Source organism: Simochromis diagramma, unplaced genomic scaffold (genome assembly GCF_900408965.1).
Source record: "Simochromis diagramma unplaced genomic scaffold, fSimDia1.1 OVJJ01000361.1, whole genome shotgun sequence".
NCBI classification, from domain to species: domain Eukaryota; kingdom Metazoa; phylum Chordata; class Actinopteri; order Cichliformes; family Cichlidae; genus Simochromis; species Simochromis diagramma.
The window spans coordinates 9,060,468-9,083,570 of NW_024386860.1; the positions used below are offsets into that span (position 1 = coordinate 9,060,468).

Here is a 23,103-nt window from a genome sequence, read left to right on the forward strand (position 1 = left end):
CTCTAGGGCTGGGTTTTATTACCAAAAGTCAATATGCAAGTTTTGTCTTTGCAGCACTTAACTTGATTTTTTTTTTTTTTTTTAAAGCGTAATTATGCTTTAAAAATTTACAAAAAAGCTTTATTTTTGTTACACTATTACTGAAACAGTAGTCATTATTCTACATGCTGCTTGTCTTTATAGGCAGGATCATTGAGCTTTTGGTGCATTCCCCAGCTCTAGCTTTTACTACTGAACTTCATTAAGCTGAAACTGAATGATCAAAAAGGGTATTCATTGGCACCACCACCACCACCACCACCACAAAAACACAGGTGAGTGGCTTACCTTGCAACTTGCTGAGCTCTTCTGCAGGAGTAAAGGGTGAGAGAAAAGATAGAGGCAGCTGTCAATCATGCAAAGCAGTGCATGGCAAGTAGGCAAGTGATAATGTGAGAGCCACGTGTTAAACAAAAAGAGAGACAACTCATAGGTGCTGAGAGAGCTGTGACATTTCTTGAAAATGCATCAGTGTAAGTTGGGGCACTTTCTCGGCTTTCACAACTCGTTATAAGTTATAAAAGTTATAAAATATTCAGCCCCATCAACGTGTACGTTTTTGTCATTCGTGCAGCATTTTTGAACAATGTGATGTGTATCAGTTGAGCTAAAGCAATGGTTTTGTTCATACAAAAACAATAAATAAGCATCTTGATAGTGCTCAAGACTGTTTCAGCATGCATGCAGAAAACAGATGCTCACTTGTCTCTGGTAAAATGGTGGCTTGGCTTTTACTGATTTTGGCCCATTTTCTGTAGAAGTCCAAACTACCTTTTTATCCTCTCCAAGTGTCTGTGTGTATAATATTGAGCATGCCTTTTGCAGCCTAAAGCCAACCCAGTAGCCAATCAACTGCTAACAACCTCCTCCACCCTAACACCAGGTGGAGCTCTCTATCCATTTAAAAGAAATGGCCTCCCACCCCTGGTTTTTACTTACCTAGATATTTCGCTTTCTCCTCTCGCCGCTCTTTTGCAAGCTTCTGCCTGTCTTCTGACTTCATGGCATCTAAGATTAGAATGAAGGCAGAAGAAAGAAGATTAATGATAGGTATCAGCTTGCATCATCCAAACTGATTAAATCATCTCCAGACACTTTATATATTGGAAATCCTGGTTATTATATAGCGTTTTTCTACTCTACTTGGGGACTCAAAATGCTTTATCCAGCATGTCTTATTCACCCATCCTCTCTCTCTCTCTCTCTCTCTCTCTCACACACACACACACACACACACACACACACACACACCTGCATGATTCAGTATCTGCAGATTTCTAGCATTGCATCTCCCAGTACTTAAAATGATATCTATTTGAAACACACCTACTAAGATATCAGTTAAAGCCGACTAGTCAAGGGCACCTTTTGAAGATATAGAGAATACATCATTTAATCATAACTTCTACAATCTTCTAAAAGCCCCACAGAAAACCATTCCATTTCAAACCATCCTCAGCTGCAAACTGACTTGAGGCATCAATGATGCATCTGACCTCATATAAATAGAAATGCAGTAAATGCCTTCTTCACAGCTATAAAGTCATTGCAGCGATGGCTTTTTAATCTCTAAATGGCTCCACAAGAAAATCCATGGCATAATGCATTGACAGGAAACTTACTGACTGACTGACTAACATCACAATGTCAACGCTAATGCACAACCTAGGGCTCCAGATAATGTGTATTCTATTATCTAGATTAAGATACAACAGGAAAAAATTAAGAAAATTCTGCCAGCAAGCCAATCCCATCAAAATAGAAGCAGCAGCATGTGGCAAATACCAGAAATCTCGTAGTGTGGGTGACTTGAATATGTTATAACTAAATTATATAAACATAGCTTTCTGACACAGTAATTTAAATTTTGGGCATGTCTAGTGAAAAATGCTCAAACAAGCCAAAAGCACACTTTGTCTTGGTATGTGAGCCAAAGAATATATCAATAAAGATCATTTACAACTAACAAAAACAGTCAGTGGAACAGTGTGTTGAGATGTGGTTGGTAACCCATATTAAATTAACACTTATAGTTGATGTTGAAACAGATTTAATTTGGGGAAAGGTTAATTATTTTTTCCTGTAATTGCATGTTTTTTTCTCAACAGTATGTATGCAACTCATTTCTGCAGACTTTCCAGATGAATTACTGTGAAATACCATTTCTACCACAGCCAACATACCCTAGTACCACCCACTGAGAACAGTGACACAGAAGGCATTCTTGATCATTCTTGAGCCTTTAGTCTACATCATCCTCCTCAATCTTTACGGTCCAGATGTTCAGCATCAATCACAAAGGAAATCACTCCTCAGCAACATTGAATAGGGGGAGGTGTAAATCATGAAGACGAAAACAATCTGCTATGCAGCCTCCCCTAAGAACAACTCCTGACCTACATTGATATTTATAGTATGTTGGAAATGCCATGTGCGTGGCCTTGGTAAGTGTTGCTTGCTGATGTTCGCAACTCACCACCATGTTAATCATAAAGTCAAATGTACAAGGTGTCCAAGAGGAAAACAGACTGGCCTAGAAAATACTACGAGGTGTGGCATCTGAGTTTCAGACTGTTCACGCTTGCTCTTAAAATGTCAGTTCTGTTATTTCTTTGGCTCCGATCTTTACAAATGGAGCAGCGCAGGATATACGGATTACTGGGGTAGTAGTCAAGATGCAAGAAAATGAGCATGCTTAAGAGACTTTCACTAAGATAACAATTTGGCCTTTGCCACCATTAACATCTGGCATAGTCACAACACTGAAACAAACATTGCAAGAAGCGACGCAACCAGAATCTTTTGGACAGAAGTCAGACTGAACCGTCTAGCAAAACTGTTTAAACAGCAAAGGCAGTTTCCTTAAAGAGTCATTTGCATGATAGCTGTGTGTAAGGTGCACACCTTACATAAAGTTTGGAGACCCAGGACAGGGCAAACTTTGGCAAATAAACCAAGAACTCTCAATGAGGTATCCAGCTGTGCAGTATTTTCTAAGACTGGGAGACACCTGGAACTTGTGGGGGTGTAGTCCTGTCACTTTACTCTAAGAGAATAAAGATCATGACCACAGTAAAATGTTATTAGCTGAAAAATAAAAAGAAATAAGGTTGGGTGTTTGTTTTTTAAGAGAAAGGCACTTTTTGTACAGAGTCCTAGTGGAACAGTGTGGAACAACTACAGTGCAAACGGCACGTAAACCTCAATGCCTTCTTGGAAAAACTCTTTGAAATGGAAATTTCAATATAGGTTCCATCTGCAGACCGTTCATTGGAGATTAGTGCATAGCAGTGATCACCAATAGCTATCCACTTACCAAAAGCTAATTTGTTCATATTGTGCAGAGATATTTTCCATGCTAATATAGTTCAGGCTAAGCTGTTCTCACATAACATAACATCCTGTGCAGCGACTGTTCCAACGCATAAAGATAAACTGCAGCAGCTCTATTGGATTTTGCTTTGTGTCTGAAAGCCTGTGGTCACTGTGACTCCAATACTGGCCAAAGAGAGCTGAGTTCACTCCAACTTAATGCAAAAGTGTAATTATACCATTACCAGTCAGCCAAATTCAGCCTCCATTAATTTTAAGCAGCTAAATGCTATCTAAGGAACACCTCAAAAGATAAAATCTTTCATTTTTGCTCACCTCGTTTTGACTTGAGGGCTGGTGATGCAGGTGACGCAGGTGATCGAGAGATAATGTCAGATTTTGAAGGGGTCGTCCGTCTTCGGTCTGTATCTTTCTTAGCTGGAGAATCCATCCTCTCGGTGTTGTCCGTCTTCAAAGGACTGCTTTCCCCCTCTGGATCAGGTCTCACAGGGTTTGTGTTTAGAACTGGGCAGGGAGCTGGTGGAACAGAAAATACAAAATAAATTTAAGTTAGTAAATGAAGAGCCAAAAGGTAACAGGAATCCGTAACTCAACCTGTTTATCTTCATTCCATGTACTACTGAGCCTATGAAGTAGTTCAGTGTGCATGATGTAAATTTCTTGAAGTGTGAGGTGGAGCCGACTGATGGGAGAGGATCTTTAAGAACAACATTCTCACCACCGAAAGAAAATAATCCAACTGAACACTGCAAAAGTAATGAGTGAGATGTCTCTGTTTCTGTACAAAATTCTTTCAAAGACTGAAAAATATTATCAATTGCAGAGATTGCACCATTTGTCAAGAAGCACGAGATGATAAGTCCAAAGCCTCCTTTTCTGTCTCTACACATAATAGCATTTCTACTGTGCTACCGATTTATTGACAGACTGGCCTGTACAAATAGCCTGAGTCTCTGGCAGAGCAAAACACTGTAATTGCTTTTTGGCATCCTGACGATTCTATTGAGTCACTGGAAAACAAAATCAGAGTAATCATCTATCCAAAAATGGTTAAACTTCCTTTTTTTAATGAAAACGACTCAGGAGCACACAGTTTAGGTTCAGCAGTCATCTGTAGATTTTTTTTTTTTTGGGAGGGGGGCTGGGGTGGCCTTTTAGGGCAGCAGCTTCACTAATAGCACTATGACTCACATTTGGCAGGCTGCTGAACTTGAATCTCTAACTCAAACATTAGTTTGCCCAGGCTTTGACGGTCAAACAAAGACCCTCATGGCAGGGACACTTGGCTTTGTCCACTCAGCACTGTATCCCTGCACTCCCCGTGGAACCATGTTGGCGAACAGTGTTTTCTGTATAGTGTCTGAAGGTACACACTGGGGCAACATGCTGTAAATTATTCAGACTTATCCAAAAACAGCACAGACAGTTGGGGGCTGTCGCACGAAGACAGTGAGTGCGCTGAAGATTTACTATAGAAATGCTGTGCTGTTCAACAGTTTGCACAGAAAAGGAACAATCAGCAGCGAGGCCAATTCTGTGCAGCTTCAAAGGGAATTGATCAATTTTTGTGTAAACTGTACAGTGTGCCTCTTAAGCCTTAAACGGACTGTGGAACTCAATGCGCGCACACACACACGTCTGTACGTCTGCTGCCTTGTCCATAAAAACCCGAAAACAGTCTGTATGGATGAGTGTCATCCAAGAGCGTTGGTCAACCTTCAACTACTGCAACTGCAGACACTTGGTAGAATTCAAAAAGTAATAAAGACATAGGGCAGAGGTTGTCTGAACTCTGCTTGGCACATAGGCTATGTAAGCAATCTGGGAAATGAAGCCTGTTGCTGATGAACCTGAACTGCACAAAGGCTGACAGGCAGTAAGAGTCTATGAAAGAGTTCAGCTGGGAGACAAGACAATGCAATTTCATTGTCAGAGCATGCCACTATTAAATAAGCATTCCTCGGGCAGTGATGTGCTGTGACAGAGAGGGGCCATTGTTGTGGTCTCTGCATAGCAACGGGACAGCAGCCAAAACACTGCAATGACAGTGAGAGCGGAAAGGAAGAGGGGGGTGGTGGTGAGATAGGCGGAACGTAGACGATGAGCACTAAAATCTGTTCAGTGCAAGCCTGCGTAAAAAAGGCTAATATAAGAGCCAATAATGTTTCAAAGGGGAAAAAATACCACAGGAAATTACGCAATGTAATACAACAAGAAGGGATATTTTTACTGGATTTGGTCAGGTTAAATCATCCAGATTATGTCTTTGCACAGAAAACTATTCTTGTGATTTAGTAATCAAACCCTGCTACATTTTTTTTGCTACACAGAACCTCGGGTGTTGCACCACTGTGAAGTCTCAGGTGATGACATGAAGTCTCAGGTGATGACATGAAGTCTCAGGTGATGACATGAAGTCTCAGGTGATGACTCACACAAACCTTATCTTGGAATTTATCATCTGGCCCTTTTTTCTCACACATCCCAGAGGGCAGATATGACAGCTAGACTACCAAACGTGGCAGGAGCTGGTACAGCTCTAACATTATACTCTGTGAGCACTTTTCCATACACCTGGGAACTGGAACCACAAAGAACTAACTCGTAGGACTGTGTGTAGCTGGTGACAAGGTTACTGTACTGTACATTGGCAATGCTGAAGAGAGTGAGAACATAGAATACTCTGTTGTGTAGGTGGTAGTGACAACGAATAGGAATGAAACCTGAGGTAGAAAAACTGGATGGGAGTTGAGGGAGAGGACTGCTGCTGTGTATCAAGAGACTGAAACAAGGGTTGACTGATACAGCGCTCCTTCTGTACATAGTTTTTGTAGACCTGCCGTTTCTTCTTTGAACCCCATTTGTTCAGTTTTCTCAAATTTAAGGATACTGCACTCTCTGTCAAGATATGTGAAATTTGTGGCTAATAGCTCTTGGGAATCATCTTAATAGTGCAAAAAGGCTATTTTATCCCCATCACACCATTTTTTGTACATTCAAATAAAGAAATGGAAACAAATATGTGTTTTTGTCAAAGGGTGGTAGTTGTAATTGGTGTACACCCAACACTGCTTCATCCCTTGAGTTGGGTGCCTTTTTATGCTTGAGTGATTGAGTCAGTAAAGCTAACTCACAAAGTAAAGCTGCATATTTGATTTGGTAGATTTTTATGCTGCATGTCCTCCCTTATGCAACCCCCAAGAGATTCATCTCTCCGTCTGGGATCGAACCATGGGGTTTTTTTGGGGGGTGGGTTTGCAAGGACTGGCCTGAAAATTAGTTAAAAAAAAAAAAAAAAAAGCAGCCTATGTCCAAAGAAAACTTTAAAGGTTTTTCAGAAAGCTTGAGTAAGTATTGCTCAAGGGCACTGAACAGATAACAAGAAACCTTGGCTTCTTGGAAATAAAATATATAGAAATGAGGGTTAACAGAGTTTTGCACCGTACTGTATATGTCGATGGTTCTGCACTAATTCACTCTGTCAAAACTGCATATAAACACAGGGGACACAAAGCCAGGAACCAAGGATGCACACAATGAATTGTGAAGCGGTGCACAGAGTGTCGGCACAAGTTTGTTCACAACTATCCTCCACTTATCACCTTCAACATAAAAATGTCAAAGACGTCTGCTAAGTTAGTAGTTACGTAATTGCTCTAATTTACGGACTACTGCATGTCTTTAGCTGACAGTAATGGGTGCCGGTGCATTTGGAAAGCTGTCCATGCAGTGACCCCTAAAAGCAAACACGACGGGGACACACTAATGTGGTGCTTTGAACAGGATGCTTGAGCAATATTTGCACAGATGAGCTAAATGCAATGACGAAACGCATGGCACTAATCTAATTCTGCAGTTTACAAATTCGGTGTTGTAAATGTTCTGAAACTGGCTTGAGCAAAGCTAATGAAATTATCTAGCTCTTGCACAATGAAATGTTCTCATTTGGAGCATTTATATGTGAAATCATTGCCAAAAGACAATTATCCACTTAATTCTATTACATTATGACTCACGTCATGGTGTCTTCAGAACTGTTATTTCGAAGAGGCGACATAGGTAAATGTGCCTCTTTTTTTTAACTTTTCAACGGCAAATGTTGAGATAAGGATGTCTTAAAAAGAAAAATAAATATAAAGTTGTGTTTAATGAACAAATCATTGCATTTCATATTTACTTCCATTTTAAACATCTTCCCAACTTTTTGGGGGACAATAACAGTGAGACTCTACCACCTAATGTTGTTCTTAATTAACCTATAACTACACCCTCTCTGTATTTACGCGGCAGTTTCCAACAACCGAAAGCCATTAGACCACCTGCTTGTCACTTACATTATTCATAAATCAATGCACATCAGCTTCCTCTGAGAGGCTGGAGTCTCCACCAAGCACGAACATGGAAAAACACTTTGGTCCATCTTATTATTGGAAGCGCAGAGAAAAAAAATACACAATGCTTGGGTCATTATTTCACAAGCCTGATAAAACCTCACACAGGATGCTGACTGCGGTGTGTACCTCTAGCATCTGTCAATGATTCAGCTTTGTAGTATGAGCATTCAACCCCACATAATATTTATCTTTATTTGTCTGATAATCCAAAATCTCTCATTGATTTTATCTGACAAATCTGGGGCTACAAAGAAAATCATGTTTAAGAGCAACAAAAAGACACGATGTCCTGGTGTGGATGCTTTGTTTTGTTCCCCTGCATATTATATGGGCATGAGAAAACCAAGAGACTAAAGTAAAGTGGGTCAGAGGCCGTTCGGGAATCTGTAGCATGCCGTGTATGATTCGGTTGAACATACAGCTCAACCACATCTCTGTTACCCCCATCAGGTCTCCTGTGTGGCCTCTCTAGCTGCAGGTGTTGAACAAAGCCTACTGCACCAAGCTGAAGCACATTTACATTTAAAAGTGACAGAATGGCACAAAGTATTTATAAGAATTGGCAAAAAATGGTAAAGAAATCCCTGCAGAAGTGCGTGTATGCACGGATGCATAAGCACAGTGTGGGAGCAAAATGACAGGTTGAGAATCAGCAGGTAATTAGCAGAAACTCAGTCCCATTTTTCAGTTGGAACCACAGCATGAAACTTCAAATGTTGAGTTGGGAAAGCACAGAGCACAGCATCTAATGACGTCCATTGTACATTCACCCCCAAAGCACAATTACAAAGGAATTTAGCGCTTTACAGTCCGACTGAAGATATTGTGGGTAAAGGGCCAAGTTAAAACTGGGGCAACTGGTTCTACTGCCACACCAAATGTGATTAAGCATAAATCCAATTTCACAGCATATTACTTTGTTAGAGCAGGTGTATAAATACCCACGCTGCAGAGCCCTTTTTCCACCTCCTAAACAGTCACATCATAAACTGCAATGCAGAAAAATCCTTCCAGGTTAATTATTTGAGTAACAACAGACTAGAAATAATTTCTTTGTTCAAACAATAAAAAATAACTATTGAGAAATGAAGCAGAGGATTGTCCTTGGAACAGCCCTTTGCATTTCAATGAAAATTATTTTTTCTTAGCACAAATATAAAAACCACAGATTCTGACAGGCAGACGTGTTTGTACTCTCAAATAATATACCACACAGCTGTTTATTTCTACCTGTTCTAACCTCACAGGGGAACTATGATCCAGGATAACGAAAAATTCTATGTAGCAAAGCAAAACACATGACTCACTATATGACAGAGTCAGCAAACTGCACAAACAACAGCACATTCTTATGGCAGCGACTGCTCAGGGAGGAATACTTTCGGCCAGGAAGAGCTGTAAAACATATAAATATGAAACTCTGGCAGGAACTCCTTTGTGAGAAATGCATCAAAGTAGTGGAAAGCTTTAAACATTTTCTTGTCATCCCAGAGCTCTGCCAAAGTTTTTGGCAAGACACAAATCAGAGTAAGAATATAATGGAAAATTTATGAAGCCAAGAGCTTTAATCCTATGTACATCCCTATTGTGCCAAACAGATAAGAAGAAAAAATGGCCAGTGTTAACACCACCTATAAAATGGACTAAAATACGAATAAATAAAACAACCATAGATAAAGAGAGTGGAAATGCAGCACATTCCCAGGAAAATGTAAATGGGCCTACCAAGAGGTGAGGCAACTGTATTGAGCCTTGGAGTATAAAATCAAAAGACTGGAAAGGGAAAGGGGCGGTAACAAAGGGGGGAGGGAGGGTATGGAAACAAGGAGAATGGATCTGCATCTCATTTAGGATGGGCCTGGGGAGTAATGAACTACCTCATTGCTTACTGCCTAACCCATCACCCCTTCACCCCGTTGTGTCCCTCCTGCACCGAATAGGATGATGTAAGAGGGCAAGGGGCCCAGACACACAGGAAGCCTAGTGTAAACAACAAGCACAGGCTCAAAGCCAGACCAGGCCCTGTGTGTGTGAGAACAAAGGTTTAAGTAGATGCGACTGCACCTTAGACTTTACTTATTTCTAACTGAGGAAAGGCTCATTAATTAGGGGAAATTCCTTAAACAGCTATAGGCAGAAATCTAGAAAAGTAAAAATATAAATGGGGGAAAAGGGGAAAAAAAAATAAAGACAGCAGTCAGCCTTCCCTCAACTCACCATTCAAAGCCTCTGCAACGAGTCGAGCATGTGCATATGTAGGTATTTTACATGCACTAAAAACAGGTCCCTGTTCTTCTAGATGTAGGTCCTTTGCTAAGTATAAGTTTCTATATGGACTCTTTAATTTCCAACATGAATTATGAATTTTGTGATTTTTAACAAGCCCAATGCGTGACTCAGCAACAAAGTGCTGGCAGAAGATAGTTTGGTACATTTTTACTGGCTGATAAAACATGTGAATTTGATGTAATGGACAGACGATATGTCAATCTCTATTTATAAATGTGTGATAATGTGTTTCCATAACAACAGAAGAAAGGAAATGAATGAGGGGGGTGTAAGAATCAACTGTTGTTCTCAAATTATTAATTGGTTGGTGTATACAGTGTTTTAAAAGTCTGCCGCATTTGAGCTAAAATCTTCAAACATCTTTTTGTTTGCCCTACAGTGTAAAATACAAAGACTTTCAATCACATGATAGAAAACATAATATAGTGACATAAGCTGCACACTGACTCGTCAGGATTTAGCTAATGTCTGCCTTATAAAAACAAAAAGTGGCCGTGCACACCAAGCAACAAGGCTCAAGACCGTTCAGATCACAGCATTCCTTCCCTGCATAGTAACTGGCCAGTGAATACTAATGTCTCCGTCAATGACTGCAACGGCGTTCATCCCATCACCTGGACTGGACCAACAACAATGCCCGGCATTTAGATGCTGCTCTCCCCTGCACCAGTGTATGTGCCAAAACTACCGCGCTGATGAAAGGCTCCGCTTATCTGAACCAGCAGCGGATCCCTAGGGATCCCGCATCTGCTGCTGCCACCAACATGCTCCAACATACACACAGGACTAACAAAAACGGTCCAACCAGAGGTGGGACAAAGTGTCAAGCATCTCTACACTAAACTAAACTGCTCTGAAGGACAGCAGAGGACACAGGAGGTTGTGCAAAATGCTTTAATAACTGGAAGCAGTAAAGAATGCCAGTCAGGAGTGCCTGACTGGCATTCTTTACCAGCTTTACATCCCTTTTGGGAGTTAGGAAATGGTTTCAATGACTGCGTTTTTCCTTGTTCCCTATCACACTCCAGGACCAGGTTTAGTCAGAAGAGGTTAGGAACAATTTGTCACAGTTTTAGCTTGATCTTTGGGGAATTTAATTTTCCTTGACCCCAATTACTCTAATATTATTATGCCAAAGCCTATTAACAAGAAGAACAATGCTTCACTGTGCCTTCAAGGGCAACAGAGTCAAAATTTATAATGGATTCTTATGACTGACTACATGTCGTTGGCATTTTTACTAGATAGAAACATACAGTAGATTTCAATAGCCCGTGGTTAGCCAGGTAGGATGTCATAAAGTTTATTTGACTCCTCAATGCCACCATGGAAGCTTCTGTAATATGCATTTCTCTAATTTTCTATTTCTGTCACAACCTAATTTCAGTTTCTTTGTACAAGACTCCAGAATTAACACTAATTTGGAAATATAATAAAGACCAAACTGGTTCTAGCTGTTTGAAGTAGTACTGGTGCTTTAGAAACATCCCTAGGAACAATAAATAGGTACAGACAATATAATTGGTGACAGCAGTGCTGTGGACATTTCATAATAGCCTTGACTATGTGTCCTTTAAAATGTAGCTCACAGAGCAGTTTGTCATTTTGTTGCAATATGCCTATTTTTGTAAACATTACCTAAAGTAAAAATCATCCCAAGCAGTAATCTTATGACCATCCAACATACAATTACATCCAAAAGTTGTCATTAACTGGATTTTTGTCTCCCCACATAAGACCCGCAACTTCTTTGCTGGCTACAGGGTCCACTCTTGGGTTTCATAATCACAGGTAACTTCTTAAGAAGAGGCAAACATCATTACAATACTTTCATCCCCAGAGGCCTGCATTGATCTTACAGTATTTTAAAATGTTGCATTTATTTAGAAAGTAAGCACTTTTCTTTTAATACAAATACAAAAAAAGTTCTGATTACATGAAATACGGTGAAAATCAGGAAACTGCAGGGAGACCAAGATGTGTTTACACTATAAGAGGTATGCCCTTTAGCTGAAGAGAGACTGATCTAATATTAGCAGATAGGTCTGGTGACAGGACGAATAAAGAGCATGGAGCAGTCTTGTCTGGGATATTTTCAGAGCAGTAGAGTGGTATGAACAAGCAATACAATCCAAATCAAGACTTCCCTCTACTCGTCCTTCCTCTAGTGTACCAGAGAGAAGGGTGGTACAGCTCACTAATAATAAATTTAGGCTCCAGCACTGCCGCATCAGCTTCCTTCAAGAATCTTACAGTCAAGGCTAAAAGACAGGAGGTGGTTTGGGAATGCAAATGCATTCCAAGTAGCACTTTTTTGTGTTGCATTTTGTTTCTTAATGCATTGCATGAAGGTGCATTCAGTTTGTTGAATGTGGCTCGTCATTCTTAGGTCCAGTAATTTAAACAGCTTTTGCACATTTTATTTTTAAAAAAAATATCTATATTGACTATTAACAGTGATGCAGGTGAATCCCTCTAATCAAACTGGAAATGGGGCATCCTACCAACAGATCTAAAAATCTCACCAATATGCTTAACAAAATCCGTTGGACCTGGCTGGGAGAAAGGTTTTGTACAGTTGTCTTCATTTTTGGCTTAACATACCTCGTAATCCCCAAATAATAATGAGCTCTGAGACTAGCTTTAACTCCAGCAGCTCAAAGTCATCATAGATGGTCCTGGACAAGTTGTATCTGTCTGGATAATCAGCTGTATTACATATCAAAGGGTAGTGTTATATGGAAAAGACCAAAGGACCCGATGAGATAAATACAGGTTTTAGTAAAGCTAGTCTTCAAAATTTATTTTCCAGAAGCAAATGGTGTTGGTGTCACAAGCATTTCATTTTAGAGGGAAGGGTATTAAAACTACAGCCTCAGGTCATTTTTATGTGTGACTAATAGCACATGTAATTGGACTGTGGAAATTGAGTGAATTAGTAGGGAATCAGGAATCAGCAGAGATATTTAAGTGACATTAACCAAAATGTAGGAACTACTATTTGCACACAAACCCTGGCGTTTGACATGCCATGCAACTTAATTTGTTATAGATGGTTCAAAGATAGACTGGTTTAACTCTAATCCTACCTTAATCCATATTTTCATGTTAAAGATACTATTTGTCTGTTTTTATAATTCAACTGTGAATTTCTGAAGCTCCGTCTATAGTTCTGAAGCTCCGTGTATCATGCAGGGTTGCGACACCGTTGACTCAGAAACATTTCCCAAAGTATTCAAAGCCACCTTTGTAGTTGTTGCTGCAGCAGTTGGTATCTGCAGAACCACATTTTGCTGTGATGACACATGCAAACACACACAGGGACTCACAACGACAAAATAATCCTAGCTACACTTTGATGGCTGGCCATCACTGTATATATTTAGACAGCATGAAGATGATGATTATGATATATGGGAAGTTACAAATAAAAATAAACAAAAACACAAAAATATTGAACACCACACCCAACTTCTAACTCTTCCAACTCATTTTGATCACGGCTGTACACGTGTAAACTCACCTGACTGCATCTTTAAGGGTTTTAGTGTCATCACATTGACAAAGTCTACCCACAGACAGACATAAAAATGCTGGCCCACGTGTCTCCAGAAACACACAGACAAACACACAGTTTCACAAGGTAATAACAACAAGCCAAATTGTTGCAGCTGGTCATTGTGTACCTATGGCATAGATTTAACGCACAAGCATAAATCCATGCAATTCTTGTTAATGGGGAGGGTTTTCCAGAGACTTATCTCCCTTATAAGATTACAGAGTCTGGGTGGCGTGACTTAAATTATCTAGGTGCTATACACTTAACTGAGAGAAATGCAATGAAATAGATTTTTTAATTTTTTTTCTGCTCCCTTCCTCTGTTACACTACTACATATCTTTGTTTCTGGGCCTTTTAGCTTATATGCTCATGTTTTTAGTCTCTAAACATATATTGGGATGCCTGGTATTGGATCAATGGTAATGCCCAAACTAAAACATCATTCACATATGTATATACCAAAACTTTTAAACATTAGATAAACCAATGAGGGCTTTTATTATTAAAATAATGATCTTACTTTGATTGTTAGAAGGGTAAATTATTACAGATTATTCTGTGCACATCTTGAGTATTTGGAGAATATTTGTCTCTGGACAAAGTATTTGAATTGAAATGAAAGGTTAGCATGTTCTTTAACTTTAAAATGAACTTGAGCATATTCACACAGAGAAAGAACATACAAAATATGTATTGTTCTTGCTGCTCTGTTTAAAAATGGAGCAACTATGACACTGATAATACTCAAATCATCTTGGTTTCTACAGTGTCAAACACCCTTAGAGCTGAGGCCCTTGTCACTGTCTCATTGCCAGTCCAGTGAGATTTTTGGCTTTTGTGTACTCAACTACAAATGCATCACTGTCAAAAGACTGCACTGTAGCTTTAAAAGCAGGCCTCAGTGCCACAGTGTTGGCATGACTTCAGTCGGTTCTGTGTGACTCAGATGTTTCTGTTTTTCCCCTTTTCTCTCCCAACTTAAAACATGGCACGAGTCCCATTATAAAGTTCACTCAGTGTAGAGTTTGAAAATATCTGAACATGGCCACCCACAGTAGCCTCAAAAGAATAATCAATTAATCTTGATACCAAAAGAAAAGCATCATCTTCTCAAAGTGTGTGGTAAAGTGTTACAGTTCACTCCGTTTGCCAGTTTAATCCTTTCAAGCATGCATGAAGTTTGGCATTTCTTGTTAAAAAGCCAGATTAAGATGCCTGGAAAAATCCATTAAATAGACAATGTAATCAGTGATTGCAGCCACATATGCTGAATTAATTGGATTATGTAATATGGAGCCAGCTCACTGATTGGTCCTTTTGTACGCGCACCAAGTAATACAAAAATGAGATGGAAAAAAACAGTATAAAAAACTGCAGAATATCAGAATCAGGTTTTTAATGACACTGCATGAACTGCAGAACATCTTGAGACAAGATCACCATTCATTGCTCCCACCAACACCTATCACAGAGAACATTACACACTGATAAAACTGATGAAAATGCGTCATTAATGGAGTTAGAAATGCAAAAAAATGGAAATGACTGCACGACGTGGGCATAAAACGGGAATTCAGAGTCAGCAATCGAATGAATAAATCTGCTACAGCAGTGGAAATATTCTATTCAACTACTGAACATGCCAACATTTTTCACAGTAAATATATTTCTCTATTGATAGAGTGTTTTGGTCTCAGCTGATCAGACTATATACTCTCAATAGTTCATTGGCTTGTCCAGATATTATGCATCAGAAGTTTAGATATACGTCTGTAACTGACGCTATCGGTATATTTTGCAACAATAAGCTTGCAACAGTCTTCAAAGAACTGTTTGCTTTTATTCATCATGAGATGTTTCTTGTGTGACACCTTGGAATTGAGACCATTGATTAGGACTGAACTACCTGATATTAATTTGATCGTAACAGAAATAGATTTCAACTTGTTCATTGGCTTCCCATCGCTTTTTGCACCTCTGTGTTCAAAACTTATTCCCTGTGTCACTCCACTTTATAAAACGTACATATTTGTTTTATATGTGTGAATTACTTTGACTGTTACCGATATCAAGTGACTAGCGGCTAGTCACTTGATATCGGTAACAGTGACTAGCCCCATCAGAAATATATTTACAGAAAAACATGTTGACTTGTTCAATACTTATTTGGCCTACTTTATTTGTTCATGGTCAAGACATGTACTAGTTCTGTTTCAGGCAATTTTTCAATTTTTTTTTTGATTGTTTTCCTTACACCAATTTAGTAATCTGTCTCCTTGAGAATCCAATAAGTAAATACTTAATTTGAAAAGTGCAAATGCTGAATGGCACCATAAGGTGATGTCTTCTTCTTTTTTATTTTACTAAGATAGGATTGGGAGTTCTGCCCATACACTAATGAATACTTCCATCACGTGTGACTAGCAAATGTAGTGCCATGAGCACTGGTTACTGCTAGGTTAATAATAAGTGCTGGTGAAGGAAGCACCAGTGTGAAAGTTTCCAATCCCGTGTCCCCCAAATTCCAGAGCTAACTAGGTACACTGGAGCCCATAGAGGGTAGGATATAAAGATATGTCTTGATGGCTCTTGGTACAGGTTGCGCCCTCGGAGTATTTAATAGCATCCTGTATCTTTGTATCTTTAGAGACTACAAGCCATTCTCCATCTAATTACTTTACTTAGATCATTTAGATTGTTAATTAGCTCCAGTTCACACTGATAGTTTCACTGGAAATTTTTAACATTGTCCAGCCCTAACAGGAAAATCAATGGGCCACTAGGCCCTTCTACTTCCAGCATCCTTCACTCCCTTCTCACCTGCATTTTTATCCCACCTATGTACGTGTAATGTTTTGTCGCTGAATGACGCAAACTTGCAACATTAGCACAGACAGACATAGAAACACAGTCAAAGTACTCTAAACCGGCTTTGTGGTAGTTTCTGCACAGCCTGGGACCACATTCCTGATGACATGCACACAGAGTCAACCTGCTAAAACTGATAATGGCAAGTTGTTTTTTAAGTATACTGCCAATAAGCCACTGCTCGACATACAAAGTAAAATCCATATCTTTTTGATGTATATTCACAAATGTTCTATCACAATCTTTGTTTTTTAACATGGTAACAGTTATGAATCTTAATATACTCCCAGTTGGCCACGTTAAACATTAGTGCTTTCACATTTACCTCACATATCCTCAGAAACCCATGAAAACATCACCTTAAGACATCATGACATTGCAAACAACGACTCCCCTCTGATGTTAAAAGAACCCACATTAGTCAGTTAATTTAAAGGGGCCCATGTGACTCTGCCCTCTGTTAATTTGCAAACAAACCTAACAACCTAACAACCCCCCAAATAAAAAAGTGCGGCACAGTTGATTGCATGTATTCCTGATTACATAATCACCCGTGCAAATATGTAGCTGACAGATCTTGTTCACTACACGCTTGACAGGCAAAGCTGGTGGATTCTCCCTTATTACACAATTGACAACACTATGAGCCATCTTCTATTGACTCCGCTTACGCTTTCAGTTGTCACTGTAGTTATAGTCTGCAGTCTGTGTGTTAGTTCAAACCCTCTGAGATGCCAGTAAATGTTCTAGAAATTGCAGGTAGACGTAGAACATAGAGCTTGTTTTTTATCTTAACTGGTCACAACCTTGTTGTTCAAGTTAAGAGGACAACAAAGCCCATCTGTGAAACTGTGAGGGAATGAAGAACTCAAGAAGATGAAAGCCTGAAAATAAAAGGGCCCAGACATCTGACAGCCTATTTTACTGTAATCCATGCTTTCGCTGCCTTCAGTTGTTGTGTCAATTATTTGCTGAGGAGCCAAGAATACATGTTTTTTGGAGGACATGATGAAGCAAGACATTTTAGCAACTAGTGTACCCTTTCTTCACTTTCATAACTGAGCTCATAAAGAGGTCAAATGTTTATTAAAGCAACATACTGGATTTAATGTAATATCATGCTTGAGTCGAATGTAGCAATGCAAGATTGCGTTGCTCACAAGGAGCATTGGATCTCTGATCATCAATGCATCAAAGAAACCTGGGGGAAGAACTTTTGATCATTTTTAATAAGCGTGGGAGCATAATAGTCTGGATGACTTCATTACATGAAACATAAGAGTGGCCTGAAATCAGTCTTCTTCTTGTGAGAGTGAGCTAGCCTTCAATGCAAGCTTTATTCAGAACATTTTGAAGGCACCTACAATCAGAGTAAAGCATCTGTCCCCTCCTGCTTGAGACAGAGTCAAAACACACTGACCTCCCCCCACAGAGGAAAAGGAAGGAAGTTTTTTGTTATCAGACACATTGTATGTCCCCTTCTATTTCCAGAAACGGGCAACATGTCAATAATATACAGTAGTTTAACGTGGAAACCAAAATATTGGACCAGACTTGGTCTATCTGTCTTACATGAGAGATTTCACATTGGCAGACTTCCAGCATGGATATTCCATCTTGTCTCAGGCTCAGACATTTGTTACGACCGAATGGGAAAACTGTCTTTGAACTGCATGATTGTGGGATCACACAGTTTGTAATTGCACATATAAATCTGTAACTACGGCAAAGCTGGCCAGAGTGTGTTGCGGACTCTTCATCCTGCACTTTGGTCGGCAGCTGATCTCATTAAAATGTTCTAGATTTTAGGAGTTTGTTGATGCACCGCGGCACCAGCAGGGAGCGAGCATGACTGCACCTGTGTATAAACTATTCACTGAATTTGGAAAACATGCTCCGCTGGAGGAGAAGAGACGCAAAGAGGAGACCGCAAATGATACAAGACCGCCTGTGACTTCATCGTGTTAGTAGAGAGCTAAACGTGAGGCGGGGGATGGGATGGGGTGAGACTAGTGAGATTACCTCATCTAGTGCAAATTGTGTTATTATAACCCTTATAACCTGAGCTCTGTGCGGAAAAAAATGGCAACAGACATTCTTTTCTTTTTTTAAGAGACAAGAACGGTCAGCTGATCGCACCGGTGTTTGACTTTTTCTCTACATTAAGAGCTGCAAATTGATAAATCACCTCACAACACAGATTCAAATCTGCTCTGGGACTGAGGTGTTAAACTAGGCTGCGTTATCTTTACGCTTTATGAACGGTCTGTCTCCCTCTCTGCTCCCATAATAGATCAACATTAATAATTGATCCCACATTCATTATTCTCCATCACACTGTCGAGCCCGCAAACATTAATGTTTCCTAACCTCTAAATCTGACTCGACAACTATGTTGCGTCTTAAAACATTTCGTTGCAGCCTGACAAAGGACGTGGATGACAAAGCACTTGTGCATGCTTTTGAATTCCCAAATTCCTGTCTATACTATGACTTACATGTTGCTGCAGGCAGAATATTTCCCTCCATTCCGGGAGCGATAGCCTCGCTTTCTGTTCTTTTGTTCATTCAAACATGCGAGTTTCGGCTCTTCCTCTCCAGCAGTCCGCTCATTCCTCAGGCAGGGATTCGGAGGTGGGGTGGGGTGAGGGGGGAGTTGGTCGAGTCACTCCAGTTGCATGAACTGGAAAAGGAAATCCTCCGGAGAGCGTCCAGATAGGTCAGAAATAAAATAAATAAATAAACAAACGAAACCCTCGCCTGTACAGCCAGCTGCTGTTCACCGGTCACTGCGTCTCTGAAAAGTTAGATGACAAGGTGTCCGAGGGAATATGAGAAGAAAGAGAGGCAACAAGGAGGAGGGAGAGAAGTTTCTCACTCCACGACACGCCACAGCTGATGCTCTGCTGGTGCGAACGATCCCTCACTGGCCTCCGGATCGGACTGTACCACTATCAACAAGGGGGACACTCTGGTATTATTTGTTAAGTTATCCTTAACGATACAGAAGACACGAATAATTACTAATACATTCGAATGTGCTTAGCGCAAGATTAGCACAGATTTCACTGACATCCCTGTATCTGTTTTCATGTTAAAAATATTTTTTCCCTAACCTCCCCCCGACGTTCTGATTGGTTCTCTCACCCACAAAAACTACAAGACTCGCAGCCGGTTCACAGTTCACATTCAAATAAACCTTTGACTTGTAAAGCGTACCTGTGTGCCTGGATGATATAGTTTAGTCTCTAGCTTGTCTAATTCATGAGTTGGTTAAAGCATTTTCCCCACATAAAAATGTACCTACATACTGAAACCCCACATAGGCGTGATCAGTACAACAGGTTTTCACGTGCTGCTGGGTAAATGCTAGTATATCATTTTTAACCTGCAGAATTCAAATGCCTTTCCGGGATTATAATCCAGCATGCGGCTTTACAGGTTTATCTAGGAATCAGAATAAAAGGAAAGGTGGTTTTTGTGTACTTTTAACCCCAGTTCCTTCTGCAGAAGGAAAACACCCCAAAGAAAAAAAGCTGAGTAGTCCACGTGATGATTATTGCAGCCTCCCAAGTAAATACTTCTTCTCTTCCTATAATCTTTAGAGACACGTTAAAGAAGATTCATCTGAGATTTCAGAGTCTAAACGAAACCAGACATTCCCAAGCACACACTACAGCGGTGAAACAATAGTAGAAGATGAATTTCCATAAGACAGCTCAGTCAAAATACATACATAAGGTTTTATTTTGGAATCTACTTCAGCCTACTGCATTGAGATAATAAAATTGTGCAGACTTTGTGTGCAGCTTGTGTTTTTTAATTGTGGCAAAAACAAGTCCCTAAAAATGGATCTTGATTACACAGCATTTCTAAGAACTCCACTGTGTCTTCTCATCTACCACCTGTGGATCTCCTACAGCATCTGCCAAGGTGGGGGCTGGGCCAGGCGCCCATCGGCACGCTTGAGAGGGGACACCCTGTCAAAAGGACCCCATTGGGATTCTTTTGTGCAGCTGTTGAGTTGTATTCACCCAAACCCCCAAGAGCCACCTGTCACTGCAACTTGAAAGTGGGGGGTGCTCAAGAAAGTGGGGGTTGGGTATGCTGCTGGAGTGTGTTGGTTTTGCCAAATTGAAGCCAAAAAAATGTGACCACATGTGTCTTAAAGTCTCCATGTACTTGTAATCATATTATTCTTAATCGTCCTTGATAAATTAATCATGACTTAAATAAGTGGATTTCTCCCAGTAACCCTAATGTCATTGAATTATGTTGATTCAAGAGCTATCTATAATTAAATCACAGATTAGTGTCTTTTTTAATTTTAAGACAAAAGGAGCAATTAAGAGTTCAGTTCTTATTTCCTTCAAGTCAAGAACACATGGAAAGCAAGAAGAAAACATATTTCTTTGCTTTTAATTAAAGATCAATGGCTCCATTTGTCAGCCAAAAGCTCAAGAATGCTCAAAAATGTCATGTTTGTTTACAGAAGCCATAAGTGTGTACTAGGAACCTTAGAAATGTGTAAGCCCTTATTAAACTCTTTCATGTCATAGGACAAGGAAGAATTCCCGTACTTAGTGTAAACATTAACATCCTTTAACTAAACATATATCTGAAGTCATGAACAATCTCTGATACTGACGTGCTCTCCACATTTTGTTTTGACTATGACATATTGACGCAAGGAGACTAAAAAAATGTAGATTTCCTGGGGAATAAAATATCTTAATCACTCATTTCATGCTAATGTCATTGAGGTCATTACCTGTTTCTGCAGGAAAGACATAAGAAATAAGAGTGTAATAATGTATTTTATATACAATCTATGCAATAAACAAAAATACTGAATGATATTTTTTTTACTTTTATACCGCATCAAAAACAAGGTACAGTAGAGCTAAACCCTACACACAACACACTGCACAAAAGACCTAGTATTGAAGGCAGCAGTCTGATAGGGAAATTAAAGCATACCTCAGTATCAGGAGCCATGTGTCCATTTATCAAGCATTCAAAGTAATGAGCCATTCAAAGTGACATGGATGCAAATCAGAAACTAAAAAACATCACATTTGGCCACCGTTAAATTTGTATTACACGTGCTGAAATGTTGCACAAATTCAGGAGGTTCAGCAATTAATGGCTCTTAGATCCTTTATTCCGTTTCTGTTGTGAATTCGTACCACTGTTTCAGTAACCCGTGAAGCTGTATATAAGCTAAATGCATATCTCATTAAAACTAACCCTGATCACTGTAAGCAGTTTGTGCACTGAAAATAGGCAGAAGAGAATAGGCAGATGAGAATATGAGATTAAAGGGCATAATTGCATTAGTAAACACACTCCAGAAAAGCAGAAGAACAAAAGCTCAAAGTAATTTAAAGATATGGTTGAGAGCCTTAACATTCAAGGAACAACAGATAGTGCTGGAGAAAACAGGGCTGCTGAGGGGTTTCTGTGGAAACAGTAGTCTGCACTTAGATGTGCAGAATAACCCTAACCCTTTGTACCAGTTTGAATTTGGGTTGTTTGAACATGACCCAACAGGACCCCTGCTCTTGAAAGGGACAAGGTTGTTCAAAAAGATGATCAAAAGACTAATGTAAACCCAAACTGTTCAGGCATGACTGCAACATCCTGGTGAAGCTGATCTCTAATGCTTGCTTTTTTTGTTCCTTTTTATAATGGCTATATCCCTCTCAGGCACGCTATACATGTGTGTATATATATATATATATTAGGGGTGCAACGATACTCGTATCGATATTGAACCGTTCGATACAGTGCTTTCGGTTCGGTACGCATATGTATCGAACAATACAAAATTTGCAATTTATTTTATCAACTTTCCTTCTAACGATGCTGTCTATGTTGAGCGCTCAGTGAATCTGCGTTCGACTACTCCGCCTAGGCTGCACTGTCCAGCGCAGATCCACTGAGCGCTCAACACAGACAGCATCATCAGAAGGAAGAGAGCAGGGCAAGCTAGCGAGACAGAAGTTAAGCTCTCCTTGCAACATGGCAAATTGAACCTCCCCCACCCTCATTCAGATCTGGCGTTTGGAATTATTTTGGTCATGGACTAAAGTAAAACAGTATGTTGGATGTGCCATGCGATGCTCAATTACATGGGTGGGAACTAGTGTGTTAGCGCGCAGTTAGCGCGTTAACATGTTAGCCGTCTAGCCCCATGCAGGGGTAGCTCATTAACAGAGATTTGCCGTGTTGTGGCGTTAACGTCATTTCAACGAGATTAACGCTGACAGCACTAGTGGGAACACAACGAATATGACTGCACATTTACGCCGACATCATCCTAGTGCAAAGACAAGTGGAAGCAGACAAAAACAACAAGCATGCATGCTACAAACTTTACCCGGGTCATTTAGACAGCCGTTAGCACATGATTCTCCTTATGGGGACCTGATATGTTTAATATTGTGGCGAGCTCAGACAAGGAGGAGACGGAGGTATCGTTTGGTCTTGCTTCCCTAGCCAGGGAGCACAGCCGTTTATTGACATCTGCAGAAGAACACTGCCGCTAGCTAACTGCTCAGCGCGGCAGCCGCACAGCAACAACAACACACTCTGACCCCAGAAGGACACACCGTCGC

The 23,103-nt window shown here is 40.0% G+C and overlaps 1 protein-coding gene across 5 annotated transcripts in view; it reads right to left on the reverse strand.

The window, feature by feature from the left end:
- map7d1a (MAP7 domain containing 1a) overlaps positions 1-19,393 on the reverse strand; it is a 37,828-nt gene extending 18,435 nt beyond the window's left edge. For 3 of the 5 annotated variants that reach the window (XM_040030374.1, XM_040030373.1, XM_040030371.1), the window contains exons 1-4: positions 18,982-19,393; positions 3,688-3,888; positions 979-1,047; positions 328-348 (exon numbers count right to left, since the gene is read on the reverse strand). In XM_040030374.1, coding sequence (XP_039886308.1) covers positions 328-348; positions 979-1,047; positions 3,688-3,888; positions 18,982-19,051 — 361 coding nt within the window. In that variant the 5' untranslated portion in view covers positions 19,052-19,393. The remainder of the gene's footprint in view (positions 1-327; positions 349-978; positions 1,048-3,687; positions 3,889-18,981) is intronic. The other 2 variants (XM_040030375.1, XM_040030372.1) reach the window with 2 other exon arrangements.
- Between the last annotated feature and the right edge of the window lie 3,710 nt (positions 19,394-23,103).